The sequence below is a fragment of the Oncorhynchus nerka genome, linkage group LG22 (assembly GCF_034236695.1).
Source record: "Oncorhynchus nerka isolate Pitt River linkage group LG22, Oner_Uvic_2.0, whole genome shotgun sequence".
NCBI classification, from domain to species: domain Eukaryota; kingdom Metazoa; phylum Chordata; class Actinopteri; order Salmoniformes; family Salmonidae; genus Oncorhynchus; species Oncorhynchus nerka.
In genome coordinates this window covers 53,063,645-53,082,110 of record NC_088417.1, presented here as the reverse complement: position 1 = coordinate 53,082,110, position 18,466 = coordinate 53,063,645, and the positions used below count along the sequence as shown (strand labels likewise).

Sequence of the window (18,466 nt, the reverse complement as noted above, 5' to 3'; positions counted from 1 at the left end):
CTGCCCCCTAGACTTAAACATCTGCCGCGTTCTGCGCGTGAATCTACACCTTTTTCTCCCGGAGTATTCATTACAGATAGAGTACCTGTCAAAAGTTTGGACACACCTACTCATTCAAGGGTTTTTTCTTGTAGTAACAAAAAAAGTGTTTATATACTGTATATATATATATATATATATATATATATATATATATATATATATACAGCGTGGAGAACAAGTATTTGATACACTGCCGATTTTGCAGGTTTTCCTACTTACAAAGCATGTAGAGGTCTGTAATTTATATAATAGGTACACTTCAACTGTGAGAGATGGAATCTAAAACAAAAATCCAGAATATCACATTGTATGATTTTTAAGTAATTAATTAGCATTTTATTGCATGACATAAGTATTTGATCACCTACCAACCAGTAAGAATTCTGTCTCTCACAGACCTGTTAGTTTTTCTTTAAGAAGCCCTCCTGTTCTCAACTCATTACCTGTATTAACTGCACTTGTTTGAACTCATTACCTGTATAAAAGACACCTGTCCACACACTCAATCAAACAGACTCCAACATCTCCACGATGGCCTAGACCAGAGAGCTGTGTAAGGACATCAGGGATAAAATTGGAGACCTGCACAAGGCTGGGATGGGCTACAGGACAGTAGGCAAGCAGCTTGGTGAGAAGGCAACAACTGTTGGCGCAATTATTAGAAAATGGAAGAAGTTCAAGATCACCCTGGGTCTGGGGCTCCATGCAAGATCTCACCTCGTGGGGCATCAATGATCATAAAGAAGGTGAGGAATCAGCCCAGAACTACACGGCAGGACCTGGTCAATGACCTGAAGAGAGCTGGGACCACAGTGTCAAAGAAAACCATTGGTAACACACTATGCCGTCATAGATTAAAATCCTGCAGCTCATGCAAGGTCCCCCTGCTCCAGCCAGCACATGTCTGAAGTTTGCCAATGACCATCTGAATGATCCAGAGGAGGAATGGGAGAAGGTCATGTGGTCTGATGAGACAAAAATAGAGCTTTTTGGTCTAAACTCCACTCGCCGTGTTTGGAGGAAGAAGAAGGATGAGTACAACCCCAAGAAGAGAAGAGAAGGTCTGTATGGAGGAGTGGGCCAAAATCCCTGCTGCAGTGTGTGCAAACCTGGTCAAGAACTACAGGAAACGTATGATCTCTGTAATTGCAAACAAAGGTTCCTGTACCAAATGTTATGTTCTGCTTTTCTGATGTATCAAATACTTATGTCATGCAATAAAATGCAAATTAATTACTTAAAAATCATACAATGTGATTTTCTGTATTTTTTATTTTAGATTCCGTCTCTCACAGTTGAAGTGAACCTATTATAAAAATGACAGACCTCTACATGATTTGTAAGTAGGGAAACCTGCAAAATCGGCAGTGTATCAAATACTTGTTCTCCCCACTGTATGTATATATATGTATATAATATTTGAGATTCTCTAAGTAGCCACCCTTAGCCTTGATGACATCTTTGCACACTCTTGGCCAGCTTCACCTGGAATGCTTTTCCAACTGTCTTGAAGGAGTTCCCACAGATGCTGAGCACTTGTTGGCTGCTTTTCCTTCACTCTGCGGTCCAACTCATCCCAAACCATCTCAATTGGGTTAAGGTCGGGTGATGGTGGAGGCCAGGTCATCTGATGCAGCACTCCCATCACTCTCCTTCTTGGTCAAATCACCCTCACACAGCCTGGAGGTGTGTTGAGTCATTGTCCTGTTGAAAAACAAATGATAGTCCCACTAAGCCCAAACCAGATGTGGTAGCCATGCTGGTTAAGTGTGCCTTCTAAATAAATCACTGACAGTGTCACACGCAAAGCACCCCCACACCATCACACCTCCTCCTCCATGCTTCACGGTGGGAACCACACATGTGGAGATCATCCGTTCACCTATTCTGCTTCTCACAGAGGCACGTCGGTTAGAACCAAAAATCTCACATTTGGACTCATCAGACCAGATTTCCAACGGTCTAATATCCATTGCTCATGTTTCTTGGCCCAAGCAAGTCTTGTCTTCTTATTGGTGTCCTTTAGTAGTGGTTTCTTTGCAGCAATTCAACCATGAAGGCCTGATTCACACAGTCTCCCCTGAACAGTTGATGTTGAGATGTGTCTGTTACTTGAACTCTGAAGCATTTATTTGGGCTGCAATTTCTGAGGAAGGTAACTAATGAACGTATCCTCTGCTGCAGAGGTAACTGGGTCTTCTTTTCCTGTGGCGGTTCCAATGAGAGCCAGTTTCATCATAGCGCTTGATGGTTTTTCTGACTGCACTTGAAGAAACTTTCAAAGTTCTTGAAATGTTCTGTATTGACTGACCTTCAAGTCTTAAATTAATGATAGAGCTATGTTCTGTATACCCCCCCTACCTTGTCACAACACAACTTATTGGCTTAAACGCATTAAGAAGGAAAGAAATTCCACAAATTAACAATGCACACCTGCTAATTGAAATGCATTCCAGGTGACTACCTCATGAAACTGGTTGAGAGAATGCCAAGAGTGTGCAAAGCTGTTATCAAGGCGAAGGCTGGCTACTTTGAAGAATCTGTTTGTTTAATAGTTTTTTGGTTACTACATGATTTCATATGTGTAATTTCATAGTTTTGATGTCTTCACTATTATTCTACAATGTAGACAATAGTAAATATAAAGAAAAACCCTTGAATGAGTAGGTGTGTCCAAACGTTTGACTAGTACAGTACATTCCTAAGCTTATTCAAATGTAAATGTTTTGACTTACAAAAAAACATTTGACCACTGCTATATTTTTCTCTGGAATTAATTTCATTATGTGTCGGGCTTTTTGTGTGAGCGAGGTTTGAAAGTACTGAACTTTCAACAGTCCGTTACATTACACAGCAGTGTGTCCTGGATGAGGGTGTTAATAACAAAACTGCAGTCCCACAGTTAAGAACAAATGTCTATGTTTTGTTTCTGTCTTAATTCGAAGCAAGGTCATTGATGGAGAATGGTTGCAAGTGCTGTCCTCCATGTATGAATATAATAATAATCGCCCTAGATTACATTTGTTCGGATTAGATTTGGCCTCATGGATACTTTCTGGATTTCAATTGGTGGCTTCCTTTCTGACAAATCTATTTTGTGAATTTAACAGTAACAAACAGGAACCTCTTTTTGTGGTGTGTAGTGAGTTAAAAGTATGTTCCTGAATTAAGTGTTGTACATTAGGGGATTTTTAGCAACATTTTTAGCTTCCCGAAATCTCATGAAACTATCACCTCCACCTTCACATGACTGGTGCCTCCCCTTACAGATGCTTCCCCTTGTAGTTTTCCAAAGCTCAGAGGGGAACTAACTCTGACAACATGTTTATGTTGATTTTCTCCCCCATCCACAGATTTGCCATAGTAAATACTAGAGTAAGTTTAAATGTTTTATTTTCATGTAACCTTTATTTAACTAGGCAAGTCAGTTTAAGAACAAACTCTTATTTACAATGACGGCCTACCGGGGAAGTTAACTCCGTTTGAAACAGGACTAAGTAATACCTTACTTTATATTGTTCTTATTGCCATTTAATCACAGGGACATTGCACTCCAATGTTTCCAGACATCCACAATTAGTCTAATGTCAAAATGACATGATTTATCTAAAGCGACTTACAGTCATTTACTTTAGGTATAAAGGTGCTAAAAAAGCTTGTCATATGCCAGAAATTCAAAATGAATGGGAAAGATAAGCACTGCCAGTCTAGAGATTACATTGCCTATTTTTTCCTTCCTTTTGGATTTAGGCAAAGGACACGTTTTGATTTTGGAGTGATGTCCCTTTAAGCACATATTTACATTGTTCTTATAACAGAAGCCTAACCCTAATTTTGTCCACTATCTCTGAATCAACATACAGTATGTACTAAAAGTGGCCATGGGGATTCACCTAAAGGGAAGGGTTTAGGAAGTGAAAGAGTATGGTTCTTGAAATGAATGCAGTAAAGAGGTCTATATAGGTCTGCTAATACAGTATTTGAGTGTTTAACAGCATTTGTCATTTGAGTCTGATAATTATCTGTACAAAACGGTTCATCTGATAATTCTTGAGGAATATAAAAATACTTGCTTGGTATATGTTTTCCAGTTTCTTGAAATACTTTGGAAACGCAACTCACTTTTATGTGAAAACTGAAATGGTCTAGCCATTCCTTTTCCATTTTAGTAGATGCTCTTATCCAAAGGAACATACAGTAGTGAGTGCCAATATTGATATACTTTTTCATACTTGTCCCCTATGGGAATCGAATCCACAACCTTAGAATTGCATGACGCTGCTCCACCAACTGAGCCACATCATCACAAACCACTTTATGTCTCAATGTACTCAATTACTGTATTGTGCATAGTTTTTCTTCATGGTGATGGAAAGTCTACAGGTACAACCCTAGAGGACCAGCCTATGTACAACACAGTAATGTACATTTACATTAAGTGGTTTGTAAGGATGGTCAATTAATACTGCACAAAAGTGGTTGTTATTGAATCAATTTTTTTTTTTACATTTGATGTGGATGTTTTATGTATTTGCCCATATTATGGCACCTTTTGATGTACACTACAGTTCAATAGTTTGGGGTCACTTAGAAATGTCTTTGTTTTTGAAAGAAAATCACATTTTTTGTCCATTAAAATAACATCAAATTGATCAGAAATACAGTGTAGACATTGTTAATGTTGTAAATTATTATTGTAGCTGGAAACGGCTGATTTTTAATGGAATATCTACATACAGTGGTTTCTCCTTTAAAAGTTACATCATACAGCTGCATTTTAACCTAACTCCTAAAACTTACCTTAACCCTTAGCCTAGCCAATGTTAGTTACCAAGCTAACATTGGCGTTATAGTCACCTAGCTACCTTGCGAACGTTAGCAAAAACAAATAGGAATTTGTAACATATAATACGTTCAGCAAATTGTTAACATACTTGTATTTTTTTTAAACTGCATTGTTGGTTAGGGGCTCGTAAGTAAGCATTTCACTGTTGTATTAATTACAATTCGTAACATATTGTATGAATTGTAATTCGTAACATATCAAAGGAATTGTAAATCCATAACATATCATATACAAAATGGATAAAGAACAGCCAAAACTTAATAGTAACATATCATACTAATTTGAATGTCTGGATTTACATTTACTATGTTACGTCTACCCCTGAGTCCAGGTTGGCAACGGTCCTGCTGAGTTCAAAACTGAAGTTTCCCAGCTGTCTAATAGGGTGGTTCTTGAAACATAGCTTTAGTTTCCTCAGTGTTGTTCCACAGTTGAAAAGTTCTAACTCTGAGACTTGAACATGTATGTGCTGAATTGCTTGTCCATCCACCTGCTGCTCCTCTTCTCCTCTCTGTCTGAAGTGGGTGAGTTCAAACAATCATAATCCAAATTAGATTTGATTGCTTGTCAACAGTAAAATAAAGTGGACATTGCAATTGGCTGAACATTAACGCATTAACAGAAATCCCATGCAGCCTTGTTTACAAATTCGAACACTGGAATGTGAGATTTAGGCCTAATCTACACCTCGATTAGGATGATAGAAATCCTCATTATTTCGTTTAATAATTTTTCACTTTGAGTGTAATTTTTTCGTTAGCCTTCACTTTCCCGTTCTGAACTTCTAACGCGAGTGAGGTGGTGTGGCTTCTTGACAATGATCGCAAGAGTAGCTGCTCAACGATTTGGTTATGACTCCAAGGCAGTTTCATCTCCAACACCGCCAAAACATATCGTACTCCAACACCGCCAAAACATATCGTAACGACGATATCGCGCGAGCATGCTTTTGCGGCACAGTCGATAGCGCGCCGGACCTCGGGCTCGAAGGTCGATGGTTCGAGACCTGCTCCCTGCTGTTTCATTACAATATGTTATGCATGTGTCTGCGATCGGCGGTTAAGGCTTGATCTGATTGAATCTAGGCATTCAATCAGATCCCATGTTCTTGCAATGAAACAACACATTTGTATGGCTAGTTATAAGGTAGTAATTTACACACTATAAGACAAGGATGGGCAATAATTATGTCTCGAGAGCCACGTAGGGATTTTGAAATTCAATGGAGGGCTGCACAAATTATTTTTTGACCAATTTCTTCAGGGGGGCATTTAATGGCTGGCGGCCAGATATATCCTAATAATTATATTTCTGAAGTGTGCATAACTTCAAATCCGTCTATTAAAAAATAATTTTACATGTCCTTTTTCTGTTATTATAGTTGATTCCTCAGATGAAGATTTTGCACACGATGATGCATGGTGTCGGTTTAGCTCCAGAGATTTACATAATATGGAGTATATTTTAGAGCATCATTTTAACAAGATCATGGTGGCTCAGTACAACAGCACCACAGAGAGGTGGACAGGATACACAGCATGGGGAGTGATATCTGCAGAAAAGTGGAATGAGGACCCAGATGAGATCCCCAGGAGGAGATCAGATATGGATGTGTTATGCAAGCCATATGCTAATCGGATCTACAACACAACAGAGATGTTTATGGGTGATTATAACAATTCACTAACAACTGGAAGTTATCCTTCACTTGATTTGTTTTATGACTATAGCATATGCTCTGCAGTACTTGATAACATGTCACATTTTCTTCAGTTACATGATTGCGTTTCAACAAAACATAGACCATGGAGTAATACTGTAGGTCAGTTGTAATAATCTAGTAAAGTACAGTAGTTCAAAGCCATCTTCTTCTAAATAAAGGAGGAATTGTTGGAACCATAAACAACTGGAAATCTTACTGACTGTGGATTTAACTGCTTGAGCTGAGAAGGGACAGTCTAAGGGGACTTTTCTGACTAGCATCCCATTGACAGCCCGACTAGCCAAAATCTTAAACCTACCCTTTACCAACCAAACCCTTAACCTAATTTAGACCAATTTGGAAATTCAACATTGGAGTGCTGGTCAGGCACATTTCCCACCATTTTAGGCTACAGATCTCTGTAGCAAGCACTCAACATTTCTGCTTGAAACCTTATTTTTCCAGTTATAACGTATCATCATTGATTCATTGACCTCCTTCTCTAGTTGAGCCCAATGTCACACTGAGGCTAGAGGGAACATCCAGTGACTCCAGCCTTGTGTGTAGTGTCCACTTCTTCTACCCCAAACACATCAGAGTGACGTGGCTGAGGAATGGGGAGGAAGTGACCTCAGATGTGACTTCCACTGACGTACTGGCCAATGGACTCTGGAGCTACCAGATACAGTCCTATTTGAAGTACACACCCACAACTGGAGAGAGGATCACCTGTATGGTGGAGCACATCAGCCAGACTGAGCCCAAACTTCATTACTGGGGTAAGGGTATGGGTGGAGTAAGGGTGTGTGGGTGGATTAAGTGAATAAGTGAGAATGACTTCACCCGACTCCCCAACAGGGCTGCAGAACAGTGGCTATTTCATCTTAGGGCTCACTAATATGAACATGGGGACAAGGAAAGACAACTCTTAACTAATCAGCTGAAGAGTAGAACAGTCACAAGTCATCTCTGAAATGTTCACCAGTTTGTGTCGTATAGCCCAATGTCTCTGTTGAATAGGGAGATTAAAATACTATTTTCTTTTGCGTGTGGTTTGGAGACCATAATCTTTGTTAAACGTATAATTGCAGACCCCTCCTTGCCTAAGTCTGAGAAGAATAAGATAGTGATCGGTGTCTGTGGGCTGCTGCTGGGGGTGGTCTTTGTAGTAGCTGGACTGATCTACTGGAAGAAATCTACTGGTGAGGAACCACAAGACTCATTAAAAATTACTGAAAAGCCACGGATAATGCTACTCACTGTATATTTATGGTTGTACTGCTATCTGCATGTACTACTGTTATAGACTCAGTGCTCGTTGATGGTTTATTCTCATGCCTCTTAATTCAGTATCTCTGTTTTACTTTCAACAGGACGGCTGTTGGATCTTATTGGTGAACTTGATTATGGGACTTGTGATTGAGGCCGTGTGGACGAAGGCTTGCTGATCAAATCCCTGTCGTTAACTGATGGTAGCTGATATAGTTTGCTTTTTAGCTGCTGTTGCCTCTAGCAGCTGCCCCCCCCCCCCCTATTCAAAATGCCAACATTGCACCAACCATGGCCTGCTTGCCAACAGTTAACCAACTACACTCTGGAAAAAAAGGCTAATTTGTGGAGGGGAAGGGGTTCTACCTAGAACCCTTCTCATCCAAAAGAACCCTTTTTGAAAGCCCACTGGGAACAGACGTCAGTTCAATGTCTAGTTAGTTGTCAACTAACGTGAATTCAACGTGAAATCAATAAAACGTCACCATGTCATTGCATTTTTTTCACAGTTCAGTGAAAAAAATATGAAATGCCCTTAAGTTGATGACTTTGCAAATTCAATCAGTTTTCCACATTGATTCACATATAATTATTGGGGTTGAAATGAAGTAGAAACAACGTTGACCAGTATTTGCCCAGTGGGAGGTTCTACATGGATCCTTTTTCATCAGAATTTAACATCAGAAATCATTTCTGTTTAGCAAAAATGTAGATATTATAGTTTAATTTTAAGACATTAGCTTGCCTAGGAATTTGTGGAGGAGTAGCCTTCACTGTCATTTGTGCAAATGTACTCAAGGATCCTATTCATCATCGAATCTAAATCCAGTTCATGTATCTTTATCCACCAGCCCAACTTTACTTGTGTGTTTTAATGTAGACTGAGTTGTCCCTTTAATTCTCCCTTTAATGTCCCGTTGATTGCTCACACCCGTGGCCTCCTGCCTCAAGGGCTCAGTTTGTTCAAATGGAGGACTCTGTTGAGTGTGTGGAAGGTACTATGGAGATGTCTGCAAGTTGTTCATAAAAAATAAGCTATAAGCAAGATCACCATCTCTGTCTCTCCGATGTGAGAGGGCATCGGTCTACCTTCTCACAAAATTGATATTATTGTTATTGTTAATTGTTATTATGTACTGAACATTTTATATAAAATGCCAGGCTACACATGCCTGAATTGCTTACCCATATGGAAAAATATTCTAAGAATCTTATGAGGTCCTTTGTATGTTGAAGAAAATATGAATAATATTTTTATATATGTCAGTCTATACTCGTAGAAAAAATAGTTATTTGGGTTTCTATATAGAACCTTTTGGTTCTTTGGATGAGATTAAAGAACGCTTTACTAAATAAGGTTCTATATATACTCAGGGCCAGTTTATGAGATACACCCAACGTTGCTCAATTAGTATCAAGGGACCTAACATGTGCCAGAAAAACATTTCGCACACCATTACACCACCGCCACCAGCCTGTACAGTTGACACCAGGCAGGATGGGTCTATGGACTCATGCTGATTATGCCAAATCCTGACTCTGCCATCAGAATATAATAGAATAGAGTAGGCAGTTAGAGTTCCAATTATGACTATATACACTGAGTGTACAAAACATTAAGTACACCTTCCTAATATGGAGTTTCAGCCCCCCTTTCCCTCAGAACACAATTTGTCAGGCAAGGACTCTAAAAGATGTCAAAAGCATTCCACAGGGATGCTGGCCCATGTTGACTCCAATGCTTCCCACAGTTGTGTCAAGTTGGTTGGATGTCCTTTGGGTGGTGGACCATTCTTGATCCACACAGGAAACTTTTAAGTTTAAAATACCCAGAGGCGTTGCAGTTCCTGACCCAAACCGGTAAGCCTGGCACCTACTACCATACCCAGTTCAAAGGCACTTCAATATTTTGTCTTGCCCATTCACCCTCTGAATGGCACACATACACAATCCATGTCTCAATTGTCTCAAGGCTTAAAAATCCTTCTTTAAGTTAACCTGTCACCTCCCTTTCATCTACACTGATTGAAATGGATTTAACGTGACATCAGTAAGGGATCATAGCTTTCACCTGGATTCACCTGGTCAGTCTATGTCATGGAAAGAGCAGGTGTTGTTAATATTTGTATACTCAATGAATGTCTGCATAGCATTTTGTCTTCATTTTGGCAGATTACCACATACTTATTTCTGAAGATGATCCTTTTACTGCAGTGGGATAAATCAGGGTCATACTGAGGGATACTCGGTCTTAAACAAATTTACTTTGAAACAAAAGTTATGGGGTCACTTATAACACACAGTTATGGGCTTAGAAAGAAGAAGTCACCGGTACCATGTCAGATATAGAGTTGAAATGTATTCAAGTTTAAGTTTGTATCCCAACATTACACTTTATATACATCACAGAAGACTAACATGTGACACAACTGTTTGACATTGAAACACCAGATTTGAGATTTTTTTTTCAAAGTAATAATCTTTATTATTTATGAAATTATGAAAAATATTAATAACATTTCACCCATGAGACCAAAGAAGGCGATTTTGGTCATTGACTGCAGGAAAGGCCTACCTCATGTTTTTTGCACTTTTTTCCCCTTCTTTGGAACCACAGGCAACAATCCAGCCTAAAACCCCAAACAGCAAGCAATGCAGGTATAGAAGCACGGTGGCTAGGAAAAACTCCCTAGAAAGGCCAGAACCTAGGAAGAAACCTAGAGAGGAACCAGGCTATGAGGGGTGGCCAGTCCTCTTCTGGCTGGGCCGGGTGGAGATTATAACAAAACATGGCCAAGATGTTCAAATGTTCATAGATGACCAGCAGGGTCAAATAATAATAATCACAGTGGTTTTCGAGGGTGCAACAGGTCAGCACCTCAGAAGTAAATGTCAGTTGGCTTTGAAACTGTAGCAGCAGCATGACCAGGTGGACTGGGGACAGCAAGGAGTCATCAGGCCAGGTAGTCCTGAGGCATGGTCTTAGGGCTCAGGTCCTCCGAGAGAGAGAAAGAAAGAAAGAAAGAAGGAAATTAAGGAAGAGAGAGAGAAAAAGAGAGAGCATACTTAAATTCACACAGGACACTGGATAAGACAGGAGAAATACTCCAGATATAACAGGCTGACCCTAGCCCCCCGACACAAACTATTGCAGCATAAATACTGGAGGCTGAGACAGTAGGGGTTGGGAGACACTGTGGATTTCCAACTTATTGTGTAATGTTTTTGTCCAATGACCGATGAGCTCCGATACATTTTATCTATAATTTCTCTTCATATGACAAGGATTAAAAGCATTTGCTAGTAGATTGTCAAATTGATTCATGATGATAACTGCTAGCTAATATTTTGAAAGTATGTCCAAACAAAGCTACTGTAGATAATATGATTTGAAGTCCTTTTATCTGTGGCCAATGACCTTGAGCCTTCTTGGATGGGCACTTCTAATGTAATTCTATGGCAGAACTCAAGGGGCTTGAATTTTCTAGCTCTACCCTTGGACTTGGCGATGACATAGTGTCCCCATGAGTGACAGAACACTGAGCGAATCACGGTGCAACGCTCCGTATTTTCTGCTGGCTTGCCCAACCACCACAGAAAGCACTGAGCTAGGCTGAAACACCTGCATTTTGGAGCTGCCTTACTCAAGAAAACAAAAAAGAGACCATGTTTGTATGCGGCTTTATTAACTCAATGATATATATTGAAAAGCATTAAACATTTATGGCAATTTAGCTAGCTAGCTTGCAGTTGCTAGCTAATTTGTCCTATTTAGCTAGCTAGCTTGCTGTTGCTAGCTAATTTGTCCTGGGATATAAACATTGAGTTGTTATTTTACCTGAAATGCATAAGGTCCTCGACTCTGACAATTAATCCACACATAAAACGGTCAACCAAATCGTTTCTAGTCATCTCTCCTCCTTCCAGGCTTCTTTTTCCTCTTTGGACTTTATATGGCAATTGGCAACTAACTTTCATAATAAGGTGCATTACCACAACCGACCTCAGTTCATCTTTCAATCACCCACATGGGTATATGTTCCTAAAGACCAATGAGAAGATGGCACGTGGGTATATGCTCCTAAAAACCAATGAGGAGATGGGAGAGGCAGGACTTGCAGCGCGTTCTGCATCACAAATAGAATCAGCTTCTATTTTAGCGCCTGGCAACGCAGACGCTCGTTGGCGCGTGCGAGCAGTGTGGGTACAATGATTGAATAACATGTATGTGTAAATTTATTTTGCAATGCTCATGCATGCGACGCATCCAGTTTGGGCATGGTGTTAGGATTATTTATGGAGCAGACGAACATGCCCAGGTAGCCTACTTTTGAAGTAATTTGTTTGACAATCAGATGAAAGCATCATGAATGTTTGTCTTCATGCCACTATGAAAATTAATTTATTTTTACGATTAAATTAGGTCTTTGTTATTAGGCCCATAAACCCTTTTTATGCATGGTATGCGCAAGAGCAACCAATAGACACCCCCGAATGTCATGGTGTAATTCACCGTCTGCTGTAACTAATGGACAAAGTCGTATTGTATTGTAAAAAAGTCAATCCGAATTGACGTGGGCCATCATTCAAACTAAGAGATGCCTCCCTGGCCACAGATAACAATCAGTTCTGGGCCACACCACCATTCATCTGCCAGTGTAGCCTATCCCCTACAGCGTCATTGCGCAAAAGGATGTGAAGCATAATCTGGATATGTGTGCAACAAAAATTCAACATTCACCTTCTGCTACCATTTCAATGGAATGCTGTATTTGCCTTGCAGCATTGGGTTGCAGAAGCAGTTGCAGCACATTCTGTGTGGTGCATACCTTTGATTTATCGAATATATGCCTCAAATTGTGTGTGCTGAAGGCTTGACAGAAATGGTAGCAGAAAGTGAATGTTGAACTTTTGTTGCACACATATCTAGATGATGCTGCGTGTCATGTTGCGCAAATAGGCTCTAGGTGTGATCGAGGCGTCAAGCCATTAGACAATTTGATGCTTCAAACAATGCAACTAGTTTAACAGCAAAGTAGCTGAATTTGCATTTGTTTAAGCTGTTTTGGTACATCCATAACAATGAGCTAATGATGCGCATTTCGCCTGGCATAGAAAATGTGCTCTCTCGTTAGGACACAGTTCAGAGGAGCTAGCCATCTACACAGCTAACGCAATCACTTCAAACTGAAGCTTGTAAGACAGCAACTACCTGCATGTCATGTCAATTGAACTGTTTTTCAATTGACATTTCTTTGTATACATTATACCCATAAAATTATGTTGATTCCTGATTTCGACTGGCTGAGAATATATGTCTGTTCATTCGATCGGTTAGGTTGCCAGAGACTGACCCAGTCATGAAGTCTTTTTGTTCTATACTGAACAAAAATATAAGCGCAATATGCAACAATTTAAAATATTTTACTTAGGTACAGTTCATATAAGGAAATCAGTCGATTGAAATAAATTCATTCGGCCCTAATCTAGGGATTTCACATGACTAGGAATACAGATATGCATCTGTTGGTCACAGATACTTTTTTTTTTTTTTAATGTAGGGGCTTTTAGAATGTTGTCCCACTTCTCTTCAATGGCTGTGAGAAGTTGCTGAATATTGGCGGGAACTGGAACACGCTATCATACACGTCGATCCAGAGCATCCTAAACATGCTCAATGGGTGACATGTCTGGTGAGTTTGCAGGCCATAACTGGGACATTTTCAGCTTCCAGGAATTGTGTAAAAGTGGGTGAATTATCTTGACAAGGGAGAAATTCTTACTAACAGGGATGTAAACAAATTTGTGCTCAACATTTGAGAGAAATAAGCTTTTTGTGGTATGGAACATTCCTGGGATCTTTTATTTCAGCTCATGAAACATAGGACCAATACTTTACATGTTGTGTTCATATTTTTGTTCAGTGTATATATCCATAACAATTATGCTGATTCATGATTTCGACTGACTGAGAAAAGATGTCGTCGGGTCTAGACCCGTTAATTGTCAATTGGACAGTAGAGATCAAGATTCACTATTGAAACAATGCTGCAAATGTTGAGAGACAGACAGCAACGTTTGTACAAACCCCCCTTGTTTCAAACCAAATGTTAGGCTAGAGGCAAGGGGAAATAATGTCTAGATGCTTTTTACATTGGAGATCAAGTTCATTCATTGGCTGGCTGGGCTGATGGGACAATGGATGAGCAAGGATTTCTCAGATGCAATAGAAAACAATATGACTACTTTTTCGTCATAGGCTTACCCGTGCGAAACAGTTTTTTTTAGTATGGCTTGGAATGTATTTTAACCAATCACAATGCTTATTTTGACCAAGCAGTTGTAGATATCTATTTTAAGATACCTTACTGGAATGATGGAAAATCACCCTCAAAATGAACCTTTCCTTCAAACGAGGAGAAACTATTTTACCAGGTGCCATCCTGCTGCACAGTTGTGATATGTACACTGGGTGAAGTATCACTGTGCAGGTGCATGTGGACATTGCATTTAAGTGGAACTGACAGCGTTTGAACTACTTTGCGGATATGAAACAGACAATCATAATATCAGTCAAAAATATCAAATTCCCAGTTGATGCTGCATAAACAACTTCATAAGAGGTTTTAAAAATAGATTCTTCTTGACTCAACATTCCATGGCGTACACTAAGGCGTTGTTGGAAGAATAGATGGATGCATTCCAATGCATGATTAATACATTATCACAAATACATTTCTTGGTAGTCCCAAAACTATTGCTAAGGCTGTAAATCACTTCTGGCCTGGTACATTGTTTGCTGCTGCCATTCGGGATGCACTGTTTCAGTTTCAATTACACAATATTTTGGACATAAACGGACGAATGTAACAAAGGCTGGGAATGTCAATACATTCAAACTAGCAAGGGCAATGCTAGCTAGCTGTAGTTTATTTACTTTTCTGCTCTTTTGCACACCAATATCTCTACCTGCACATGACCGTCTGATCATTTATCACTCCAGTGTTAATCTGCAAAATTGTAATTATTCGCCTACCTCCTCATGCCTTTTGCACACAATGTATATAGACTCTCTTTTTTTTCTACTGTGTTATTGACTTGTTAATTGTTTACTCCATGTGTAACTCTGTGTTGTCTGTTCGCACTGCTATGCTTTATCTTGGCCAGGTCGCAGTTGCAAATAAGAACTTGTTTTCAACTGGTTAAATAAAGGTGAAAAAAAAAATGTTTTCAGTACTAGATCAATTTTCTGATCCTTTGACGGGGTGGACAACATGTCAGTTCATGCTACAAGAGCTCTGATAGGCTGGAGGACCTCCTCTGGAAATGTTAATAATTACCGTGTAAGTCTATAGAAGGGGTGAGGACCATGAGCCTCCAAGGCTTTGTATCGAAGTCAATGTACCCAGAGTACGGAAGCCAGCTAAATAGTGTGTTTTAATAAATTATTTGGTGATAACTTTTAAAACTTTTTTAAAGGATAACTTTTTTAATGTTTTACATTTGAAATCTTTATGAAATTCACTGAGGAGGATGGTCCTCCCCTTCCTTCTTCTAAACAACACAATTTTTTACAACTTTGGTAAAGTCTACAAAATGCAGTCCACTCTGTGATTCGAGTTTAAGAAACAGAAAATTGTATGGAGATAAAATGTTTAATCAATGAGAAAATTAGCAGGCTTCCTGTCATCACCATATTTGGTGTTGAGTGGAAACGTTAACCGGATGCTTCACATTTATACATCCGGTGAAATATCTGTGACAGTACAGTGGTAGATTGAAAGGTATATTCGCTAGTTTATCACATTACTGTGTGATGCGATGACCTACTTGATTATATTAACTTGCTAGGTTAGTACAGAAATTTGCATCCTGTAGTACAAACTCAAAAAAGTTCTGGGACACTGTAAAGTCCATGGAGAATAATAGCACCTCCTCCCAGCTGCCCACTGCACTGAGGCTAGGAAACACTGTCACTACTGATAAATCCAAAATAATTGAGAATTTCAATAAGCATTTTCCACGGCTGGCCGTGCTTTCCACCTGGCTATCCCTACCCCTGTCAACAGCCCTGCGCTCCCCACAGCAACTCGCCCAAACCTCCCCCACTTCTCCTTCACCCAAATCCAGATAGCTGATGTTCTGAAAGAGCTGCAAAATCTGGACCCCTACAAATCAGCGTAACTAGACAATCTGGACCCTCTCTTTCTAAAATGATCTACCAAAATGGTTGCAACCCCTATTACTAGCCTGTTCAACCTCTTTCATATCGTCTGAGATTCCCATAGATTGGAAAGTTGCCGCTGTCATCCACCTCTTCAAAGGAGGAGACACTCTAGACCAAACTGCTACAGACCTATATCTATTCTACCCTGCCTTTCTAAGGTTTTTGAAAGCCAAATTAACAAACAGATTACCGACCATTTTGAATCTCACCGTACCTTCTACGCTATGCAATCTGGTGTCAGAGCTGGTCATGGGTGCACCTCAGCCACACTCAAGGTCCTAAACGATATCGTAACCACCATCGATAAGAGACATTACTGTGCAGCCGTTTTCATCGACCTGGCTAAGGCTTTTGACACTGCCAATCAACGCATTCTTATTGGCAGACTCAACAGCCTTGGTTTCTCAAATGATTGCCTCGCTTGGTTCACCAACTACGTCTCCAATAAAGTTCAGTATGTCAAATCGGAGGGCCTGTTGTCCAGACCTCTGGTAGTCTCTATGGGGGTGCCACAGGGTTAAATTCTCGGGCCGACTGTATTCATCAATGATGTCGCTCTCACTGCTGGTGATTCTTTGATACACCTCTACGCAGACGACACCATTCTGTATACCCTTCGTTGGACACTGTGTTAACTAACCTCCAGATGAGCTTCAATGCCATACAACTCTCCTTCCGTGGACTCCAACTGCTCTTAAATGCAAGTAAAACTAAATGCATGCTCTTCAACCAATTGCTGTCCACACCTGCCCGCCCGACTAGCATCACTACTCTGGACGGACAACTACAAATACCTAGGTGTCTGTTAGACTGTAAACTCTCCTTACAGACTCATATTAAACATCTCCAATCCAAAATTAAATCTAGAGTCGGCTTCCTATTTCGCAACAAAGCATCCTTCACTGATGCTGCCAAACATACCCTCGTAAAACTGACCATCCTACCGATCCTCGACTTCGGTGATGTCATTTACAAAATAGCTTCCAACACTCTACTCAGCATATTGGATGCAGTCTATCACAGTGCCATCCGTTTTGTCACCATAGCTCCATATACTACCCACCACTGTGACCTGTATGCTCTCGTTAGCTGGCCCTCGCTTCATACTCGTCGCCAAACCCACTGGCTTCAGCTCATCTACAAGTCTCTGCAAGGTAAATCCCCGCCTTATCTCAGCTCACTGGTCAACATAGCAGCACCCACCCGTAGCACGCGCTCCAGCAGGTATATCTCACTGGTCACCCCCAAAGCCAATTTTTCCTTTGGCTGCCTCTCCTTCCAGTTCTCTGCTGCCAATGACTGGAACGAACTGCAAAAATCTCTGAAGCTGGAGACTCTTACTAGCTGAAGATGGAGACTCTCACTAGCTTTAAGCACCAGCTGTCAGAGCTGCTCACAGATCACTGCACCTGTACATAGCTCATCTGTAAATAGCCCATCCAATCTACCTCATCCCCATACTGTATTTATTTATTTATCTTGCTCCTTTGCACCCCAGTATCTCAACTTGCACATTCATCTTGTGCACATCCTCCCATTCCAGTGTTTAATTGCTATATTGTAATTAATTTGCCACCATTATTGCCTTATCTCTCTTATCATACCTCATTTGCACATGCTGTATATAGATTTTTCTACTGTATTATTGATTGTATGTTTGTTTATTCCATGTGTAATATATTTTGGACTGTGATAAAACATTCCAAAAAATGCACGCCCTCCCACCCTACTTCTCTCTATCACGCACGCACGCACACACACACACGCACATACACACACACGCACACACACATACACACACACACGCCCACCCACCCTATTTCTCTCTATCACGCACGCACACGCACGCACACGCGCATGTACACACAGATGTACACACACACGCACGCACACACACACACGTTTAAATGAGTTCAAGCACACAGTAGAAATAGAGCAGCAAGCAGCAATGCCAGGGTTCAAGCTGTGGGCCTTCTGTGCCACCATCAGGAGAAATTGGACATCTCCTATAAGACATGTCTATGTCCTGGAAAGTTGGCTGTTGTATACAACATTTTCGAGCCTTGCAGCTGTAATTACTGCAAAAGGTGGCTCTACAAAGTACAATACAAATATCTGTGTCTGATTTATATGCATTTATGTACCAGCCCATTTGAATGTTTATGTTGCTTGACATATTAGCCTGACAAATGTAGACCTTGATCCATAGATTTTCAGTGCATTCGGAAAGTATTCAGACCCCTTGACTTTTTCCAGAGGTTGTTATATTACAGCCTTATTCTAAAATGATGAAAACATTTTTTCCCCTCATCAATCTACACACAATACCCCATAACGACAAAGCAAAAACGGGTTACAAAATTTGTGCAAATTTCTTCTA

The 18,466-nt window shown here is 40.2% G+C and overlaps 1 protein-coding gene across 1 annotated transcript; it reads left to right on the top strand.

Annotated features, from left to right (window-relative positions):
* The first annotated feature begins 1,628 nt into the window (after positions 1 to 1,628).
* LOC115105325 (HLA class II histocompatibility antigen, DQ beta 1 chain-like) lies at positions 1,629 to 8,906 on the top strand. The gene is made up of 5 exons (XM_029627247.2): positions 1,629 to 5,412; positions 6,270 to 6,554; positions 7,097 to 7,369; positions 7,682 to 7,792; positions 7,964 to 8,906. The coding sequence occupies exons 1-5, from the start codon at positions 5,349 to 5,351 to the stop codon at positions 8,011 to 8,013; spliced, it is 783 nt and encodes a 260-aa protein (XP_029483107.1). The 5' UTR covers positions 1,629 to 5,348; the 3' UTR covers positions 8,014 to 8,906.
* The last annotated feature ends 9,560 nt before the right edge of the window (positions 8,907 to 18,466 follow it).